Genomic DNA, 8,680 nt, shown 5'->3' on the forward strand with positions numbered 1-8,680 from the left:
GTTAATCGCACGCAGTTTGCCAAACAAAAGGTGCAATCCCGTATTCCTCGGACTCGGACTAGTAAAACTGTCAAAAAATAAAAATTCGCTCAGAGCGAGAGAGTAACATTGAAAAGTACGGGATCGCTTTCTAGTATAAAACTGTAACTTCTGTCAACTTCAACATAACCTCCAAATTTTGGTTGTAAATTTTTGCTTACTTTGTATGTAAACACTCTCAGCTCCACACATGTAAATAACCAAAAATACTTTCAAATTCATTAGAATCCACTTAAACAAGTAATTAAATACTTTTCAACATGAATTAGTAGAGTGCACTTTTCTTTTGTTTACAATTTGGTTGCCAAACACACTACAGCTGATCGTTTGACACTTTTACCAGAATTTACCAGCAAAAAATTTGTACGAATTTGTACGAATTATCACGATTTTTGCCCAAATCGCGTTCGTGCAGACCAAAAAATTATCCAACACTCAAAAATTGTGAGAGCAAAGCGACAGTTCTCTTGGAGAGAAGTTGCAAATTTTTGCTGGAAAAAATTTTGCCAGCAAGAATTTGCAAACACGAAAAACATGTGGTTGTGGCGCATGGTTGCATTTTTGTCTACAATAATTTGAATAAATTAGTTCGTTAAATTTAAAAATTTATAAACACGAGCGATTTTTTTATGAAAAAAGGAAGTAAATAATTGTTGATATAATTAATTTAGTTAATTCCAATGATTTGAACTTAATTCGGCTGAAAAAATGGTATTCGCAATCGGAATGCAATTGCAACCAGAGTCGATTTAAGAAACCCGACAGCTAGTACGATGAAGAAATTGAAATGTATGTTAAAGAAAGTCAGAACAACAAGAAATATACATGTATATCCTGTTTTTGGCCATCCGAAAGAATTTTAAAAATTCGATACAAATTTTTTATGTTTGAAATGCAACCGTGGACGCCAGCTGGCAGCGAAACTTGCAAATTCCTGCAAATTTGCGTTCGTGCAGAAATTTGCAAGTTTCTCAACATGAGAGAGAATTTGAGAGAATTTTTTCTTACTCTCTGATATTTTGAGTGTTGGATAATTCTTGCTGGATTTTCGACGAACAAACCTTTTACCAGCAAAAAATTGTCGGACTAAAACTGGTAACTTCTGACAGAGAGAGAACCGAATTTACTCTCTTTTTTGCCCTCTCAATAGTCAGAGAACCGAGTACGGGATCGATTTCCAGTAGAATCTGACTGATTCTGATTATTTCTGACTAGTCCGGACTCGGGATTGCAACTAAAATTTTTGCATAATACCAAACTTAAATAAACCCACTGTAAGGACAAGTGGAAAAAAGAGTGCAAAGATTTTCTCATGGTAAATCGTGCTCACGTTTTTGTTTTTATTTTCCTTTTGCATTTCCAATCTCAAGTCGATTTTTGTACAAAAATTGATATAAAGTGTTATTTAGCATTAATAGCTATCTTATCACACAATACCATTGAGGAGGCAATAAGAGCAAAATATTAAAAAAACAACTTACAAAATAAACAAATTGGGTAATAATTTAGAAGAGTCGCAGCGTTGTAGGAGAAGATAAGCAGAACGACAAATGGTAATTATGAATTATTTCTTATCTATACGATTGATCGGTTTTCCATAAATAAGTACCTCGGAAGCATTAGTCAGATTTTACTCACTAATTTTACGGGTACTTCACGTTCTTCAGAAGTATTTTTTTTTTCTAAGTACAAACTGGTCATTTCACATTTCTTACACAGATGAGCTACGATGGATTACTATCACTGTCGCAGTTGACAGACGAAAAGTTAAACCTTATACAAGGGCACAACGCTCCGTTGCAAACCACCACGGCCAAAACAAATCCGTCAACAGCAGTGAAAAATTCTGCTGATGCGAGCAACAATTTGGTAATTCGGTCCGCCTCACCCGCACTTGTCGACGTCACAGTCGAAGAAGAAGAGCAGGCAGCAACCATACAAACAATTCAGTTGCCTTTAGTTAGTGTCGAGAGCTACAATACCGATGCAGGTGCGAATTTGAGTGCATCGACCGCAACAGCAGCAGCAGCAACGCCTTTCAGCACAACATTGGACGCATCGAGCACGGAAACGTCAACGCCGCAACGGAAGATTTCGGCGTCTTCGCGATTTATGAACGCATTTCAAAACCTTTATTCGAGTGCTACAACGGCGAACGCAACGAGTGAAACGGACGAAGCAGACATTGGTACAAATTTAACAAACGGAATGCCTGTTGTTAGTCGTACGCCCCATAAGGGCATGGAATCGAAACTTTTATCAATGTGGCACAACGTCAAATATGGCTGGAGTGGAAAACTTAAACCTAACTTTTCTAAAGAACAGCCTGTCTGGCTTCTAGGGCGATGCTACCATCGTAAATACACGCCCCCATCCTCCATGGAGAGCTCAACCGAAATGAGCTCAAATGCTGGCGTACTCACACCAAATGTACCCAGTAGCATGTGTGAAACTGGAGATCAATATGCGCCTGTTAGTAGCAGCATATCCGCTACCAATATTTATCCGCCACTCAATCCAGATCAAGTGGATGAAATCGTGGTGCCACAGGAGCTAGGTATGGATGCAGTTGAAAATCAAGTAGCAGAACATCCTTGGGAAGAAGGTATCGAGGGATTCCGACGTGATTTTTACAGTCGCATTTGGTTGACCTACCGACGAGAATTCCCCACTATGAATGGTTCAAATTACACATCCGATTGTGGTTGGGGCTGCATGCTGCGGAGTGGGCAAATGTTGTTGGCACAAGGACTTGTTTGCCATTTTCTGGGAAGAAGTAAGTACAAAAAAATAATACATTACAGTTGAGTATGTATGTATACGTATATATCCATGATCTCAGGAACAGGGGAACAATAGGTATATGTAATCTTATATATACATATTTATTGTAAAACACATACACATGTACGTATGTTTATAAATACATACGTGGTTATTAGCCCAATACACTTCTAACAGCATTGCATTTTGACAGGCTGGCGATACGATGCGGAAACACAATTGCATTCTACATATGAAGACAATATGCATAAAAAAATTATTAAATGGTTTGGTGATAGCTCTTCGAAAAGCAGTCCTTTCTCCATACATGCGCTGGTTAGCTTGGGAGTAGAAATGGGCAAACGGCCGGGTGATTGGTATGGACCAGCATCGGTTTCGTATCTCTTAAAGTATATTACTCCGATTGAAACTTTAACAACTAAATATTTAGTTATTATTTTTACAGACAAGCTTTAAAAACGGCGGCTCAAGAAAATGCGGACTTCGATAACATAACGATTTATGTGGCTAAAGATTGCACAAGTAGGTTTGAGGAATGTGTGTAATACACTATATACATACATATAGAAGGATATTCATATATGCCCTGCAGAAAAATTTAGATACAAGTCTGGCAAAGCGCTAGTTCCAAACTAAATATTTCAGAACTGTCTTTGACTAGTGCAAAACGGCTACAGAGCGGGACAGTTGAAACTTGCGGGGTATGTCAGTGTACAAATTCTCACTTCTTGTACAATATGAAAATAGCTGGGCGACAATTGCCACCGCCAATGACATCCCCGTGTATAACTGGGCAGTTGAAAGCATTGCTTGGGTATTGAGCTAGAACTAGTACTGTCGACAAAAGGTCTAGTCCTACGCTAGTTCTGAGCTAGTCAGATTTTCTGCAGGGTGTATATATACATATCGTCGTTTACAGTGCAAAACCTCGTAACAGACATTTGTGCCAAAAGAGATATTTGTTCACCAGAAGCTCCTGGTATTAAGCCCCTTTTCCATTCATTCTAAAATATCGATATATATGTAGATATAAGAAGAAGAGATTATTAGGGATAAAAGGGAGAACCGTTTTAAAATACGACAAGTTTTACTCCCCTGTAAAATTTTGGCAACCTGAGGTTTTGCGTTTTTTTGATACTGGGTTTCGTACTTTAAACGACGATGCATACTTCATTTCTTCACCCTGACTTATTATTTATTTTTTATTATTTTCGCAATGTATCAACACATTTATTATTTATAAAGTGCTTTATCGTATCATATTTGAAGTAACGAATCAAGTAGAGTATCTCGAAAAATATACATTATTAATACATACATGTACTTTATTTACTCATTATTAGTGTCCGACCGAACTCGAGTTTTTGGGAGAAACTACTCGGCCGAATTTTTTAGAGTAAAAATTACGTAAGCAATTATATACCACAAAAAAGTATTTCTGATAATTTATCTAAATTATCCGTTATTGCTTCTCAAAAACTCGCGATCAGTTTCACACTGCAACACTCGATTAGTGTGACCGCACTTTCAGCAGAAATTGTTAGTAGAAGTAGTAGTAGTAGTTGCAAGTTGAAATATATTTTTGAAATGATTTTCGGTCTTTCAATTGCAGTCACATTTTGCAATTTTTATTTCTGAAACTGATTTCCGAAATGTGACAGAAAGTTCTTTCTGGCCGTTAGCACGTGGAAATAAACTCTTTTTCTCAATTTTACATCGAATTACAAAGTATTTTTGAAAATTTAACTTGCCAAAAGTTTTATGGGGCATTAAAACTTCGGGAAGGAAATAAAATTAAAAGACCGACAAGAAATAAGAAAGTTGCCATAACAAAGCAATAAAATCAAATTACAGAAACGCTACAGAGGCACTGATTTAAAAAAATTTAAATGTTTATAATTTGTAAACATTTTCTTTAAAACTTTTCGGCCAAATTACTCGGCCGATTTCGGCTGAAATCGAACCGAAACCGAACTTCATGGCCGAAATGTTTGGTAACTGAACCCGAGCCTGAACACTCGGTCGGACCCTAATCATTATGCATATATTGCTAATAATTATTGGCTGATACACACATTTTGTACTCAATAATTACTTATCTCTTGTAGTTTACATGCAAGACGTTGAAAAGGAGTGCCGCATACCGGAACCCTCCCCGAAGAAACATGTACCTTGGCAACCTACACGCCGGAATGAAACGCCTAAATTGCAAAAACAACAATGGAAATCGTTATTAGTGTTAATTCCACTACGCTTGGGCACAGAAAAGTTGAATCCGGTCTATGCGCATTGTTTGAAGTTATTACTAAGTACAGAACACTGCATAGGTATAATCGGTGGACGCCCTAAACATTCGTTATATTTTGTGGGTTTCCAAGGTACACATAGCAATTGGCATCGATAGACATTCATAGTAATTATTACATGTTTTTTTACATAACATTTCAGAAGATAAATTGATACACTTGGATCCGCATTACTGTCAGGAGATGGTTGACGTTAATCAGGACAACTTTTCCTTGCAGTCATTTCATTGTAAATCACCGCGAAAATTGAAGACAACTAAAATGGACCCAAGCTGCTGCATCGGATTTTACTGTTCCACAAAAACAGATTTTGATAACTTCGTAGAAAGCGTACAACTGGTGAGCAATTCATGATATTGTTTTATTAACCGACTTCAAAATAAGTAAAACAAATAAACTTTTTAGTACACCACGCTTTTATAAATGGACTAAAAAGTAAAAAAATAATATTTCTCAGTCCCATAGAATTTGTTTTGATAACTTTTCATTTTGAAATTTTAGCAAAAGTCATTATGAACAATTTATGAGATTGAAAATATAAATATAAAATACTAGTTTTCTAAGAAAATTGCATCGGAAAATAACAAATTAATCAGCTGTTCATAAAACTAGCAACTTCTTGCTAATTTTGTGTTTTCGTACTTTCTTGCATATTTCACTTATTGGGAGTAAATATTGGCTTACTCTCCGAAATTTGTTTACTGGCAAGTTACTGGATATTTTTTGCTGGAGAATACGAAAACACAACTATTAAGCATCATGTCATCAGCTGTTTTTCTTACTAGCAAATAGTTGCTAGTAAAAATTTATCCAGTAAAACCTGCAAGTTCAGCTGCCATTTTTGCTCTCTCAATTTCCCCTCTTTTGCTAGTTTCCTGCAAGTTTTTGAGTACGAAAACGACATCCAGTAAAAAACCAGTAAAATTAGTACTGGATTTACTGGATAGTGCGTACGCGAACAGGGCTAATGAGCTGGATTTCGAATTCATAACGAAGGGAAAATAAATTCGATAACGAAGGTTCCGTTTTCATGGAGAACGGCCTGGTTCTCAGATTTTTATAAATTTGAATTGGCATCCTTACAAAAAAATTAAGTATGCATATAAAGTCCATGAAATACGCCAATAAAAATTTGGTGCTTTTTCAAATTCAAAACTTGGCAATACTGCCTTTATTCGATGCTTCCTCTTTTTCTTGTCGAGTTCGTCTTGCTGTCATTCTGGTATTTGTTTTCCAATCATTTTCGAATAGTTAACCAAGCCCAATGTTTATTTGGTATATACATACATTAGACTGATTCAAAAAATCGACAATTTTTTTTAACCTCCTCTTCAATATCTCCGAGGGTATGTCGAAATATGCCTGTTAAAAGTGCAACCCTTAATATTAAGTTTAAAAGGTCGCGCATCGCGTTTCCTATTTTCCATACAAATTACTTTGAAAAATCGTACTGAAAAGTGCGATACAATTTTTGTAGGAAATTAGACACTACAAAAACATCTACATTTTTAACCGTTATTAAAATCTAAAATTAAATCTGTCATTATAACAGTTTTTTCTCGTATTTTAGGTAAAAAAAAAATTTTGTACGCATGTATGTGTTACCAATGTAATCCAAATACAATTCACTTTCTTCTACAGTATCTGCATCCGATGCGTTGCGCCTCCGGTACAATAGACAAAATTGGATCCTCGTCTAATAACAGTGGTCCTATTGAAGGCGCTCAATACGCGGAAATGAATTACCCGCTTTTCACATTCTCACGTGGTCAATGTCCACACCAAGAATGGGACTCTATCAACGATTCTCTCTACAAACCGTTGCAACAGCAAGTTACACAAATGAAACAGGAGCTTGATATACATTCAAACAGCGTGACATACGTTAGTGCACACGACGACGATGACGAAGAAACTGAGGAATTCGTTTTGCTTTAAAAAATAGTTGAATGTGGTTGCATTAGCAACACCGCTGCTTTTTCGAATAATATGTTCCTCCTTCAAGATTTGTCAAGTTCATTTCATTCTTAATTGTTCGTTTAAGTTATACATTACTATAAATTGTTCAAGATTATACGTATTTGCAAGTAATTGTTAATATTTTTAAAATTGCATACAAACATACACAAATATTCTTAACTCAAGCGCCTGCATTATTTAATTGTACAAATAAGTTATAACACTCATTTTAACACTAAAAATACTAACGTTTAAAATTGTTTAGAACGCAACAACGAAAAATGTTTCACCACTCCTATTAACTGGATCCATCCTATAAGCGTAAACCTACCTTCTATGTATGTATCTCAAATTGAAAGACTTACATTTTTTCTTTATTTACTTTATTATACATACATTTTTTTGCAGTGTGATCTGCTTACGCAACTCATTTGATTTCATTAAAAATATTTGTTTACATTTATGTTTCAGCTTGAGATAACGGGAGTGTGCGTAAATTAAATTATGTACCAAGTAGTTCGCCAAAAAATGTATTTATGTGTATCTGAAAGTTTAATAAGTTTATGCTTGAGCTGAAAGCATTGTACATTGTAACTAAATAACCATTAGTGGAAGTTTGTGATCCAATTATTTATTGTACTTTATTAATTTAGGGTAGTAGCTTTGGCACACGCCAGCGGTAATTCCAATGTTACATTTTTGTATACATATTATATACATAGTATGCCTAGATTATTGTGAGATCATGAAAAGGATTGAACAGTCTCATTGGCGTTAAAATTTTACAAATTTTTGAAATACATACACTTATTTTTAAACATATAAAAAAACGCTACGTTTCAGTTTATTATACCGCCTTTTAAGGGTGGGAAATGCATTCTCTCAAGTACTAAAATCACTGCATTGTAAAGTGTTGTATTTGTTTTTATTTATTTATTTAAGTAAAGTTTATTATGAAAAAAGTTATTATTAGATTAAAAGTACTGACTCATTAATGGTCGTAGTAAGGAAAAAATAAATAATCTTTAATAAACTACGTTGTGGGTTTGTTTGGCTATGTAAGTTTTTATTAGTGGTAATGTGATAATCTACTTTTCAAATTGTGTATGATGGTGTATGTTCCCATTTGTTTAAATTTGGTATATCGTCGTGAGCCCGATTTTTAGTTATACATATCGTCGTTTAAAGTACAAAACCGCGTATCGTCGTTCTGTAAAACCGCGTAACTGACATCTTTTGCCAAGCTCTTGGCTCAAGCCTTATCCTCGTCCTGAAATATACTAGCCAGAAATGCGACTGCTTTATAAAAAATATAACTATTTTGATAAATGCATGAGTGCTTTTACTCTAGAAAATAATTTATGCAACCTGATATACGCGGTTTTACATTATCATGATATTGGGGTATGAATATTTTTGATACGCGGTTTTGTATCTTAAACCAGGGTTCGGAAATTCATTTATGAGATTTATCATGATCGATAATATTCCAAATCTATTTTTGCATTCTTTTATCGCGAGTGAAAAATGCAAACAAATTTATCATCTCACGTTCGGAACGCGATCGACAAAAAATTTCCGCTGCTTTTCAT

The 8,680-nt window shown here is 35.1% G+C and overlaps 1 protein-coding gene across 2 annotated transcripts; it reads left to right on the forward strand.

Annotated features, from left to right (window-relative positions):
• The first annotated feature begins 1,266 nt into the window (after positions 1-1,266).
• Atg4b (Autophagy-related 4b) lies at positions 1,267-8,218 on the forward strand. 2 transcript variants are annotated; one of them, XM_017613830.1, is made up of 8 exons: positions 1,267-1,354; positions 1,449-1,592; positions 1,759-2,815; positions 3,017-3,212; positions 3,269-3,345; positions 4,932-5,201; positions 5,272-5,468; positions 6,771-8,218. In XM_017613830.1, the coding sequence occupies exons 2-8, from the start codon at positions 1,590-1,592 to the stop codon at positions 7,065-7,067; spliced, it is 2,097 nt and encodes a 698-aa protein (XP_017469319.1). In that variant the 5' UTR covers positions 1,267-1,354; positions 1,449-1,589; the 3' UTR covers positions 7,068-8,218. The 2 variants fall into 2 exon arrangements, with proteins under 2 accessions (XP_017469319.1, XP_017469318.1); XM_017613829.1 differs by having other exon boundaries at positions 1,273-1,592.
• The last annotated feature ends 462 nt before the right edge of the window (positions 8,219-8,680 follow it).

This window comes from Rhagoletis zephyria, unplaced genomic scaffold (genome assembly GCF_001687245.7).
Source record: "Rhagoletis zephyria isolate East Lansing unplaced genomic scaffold, Rhagoletis_zephyria_1.1 Rzeph_scaffold_00722, whole genome shotgun sequence".
In the NCBI taxonomy this organism is placed as follows: Eukaryota; Metazoa; Arthropoda; class Insecta; order Diptera; family Tephritidae; genus Rhagoletis; species Rhagoletis zephyria.

Excerpts from the sequence above, each read along its gene's own strand:
- Atg4b (XM_017613830.1), top strand. Across the intron at positions 2,816-3,016 it reads TTGCCATTTTCTGGGAAGAA|GCTGGCGATACGATGCGGAA; the intron begins GTAAGTACAAAA and ends GCATTTTGACAG. Across the intron at positions 5,202-5,271 it reads ATATTTTGTGGGTTTCCAAG|AAGATAAATTGATACACTTG; the intron begins GTACACATAGCA and ends ATAACATTTCAG.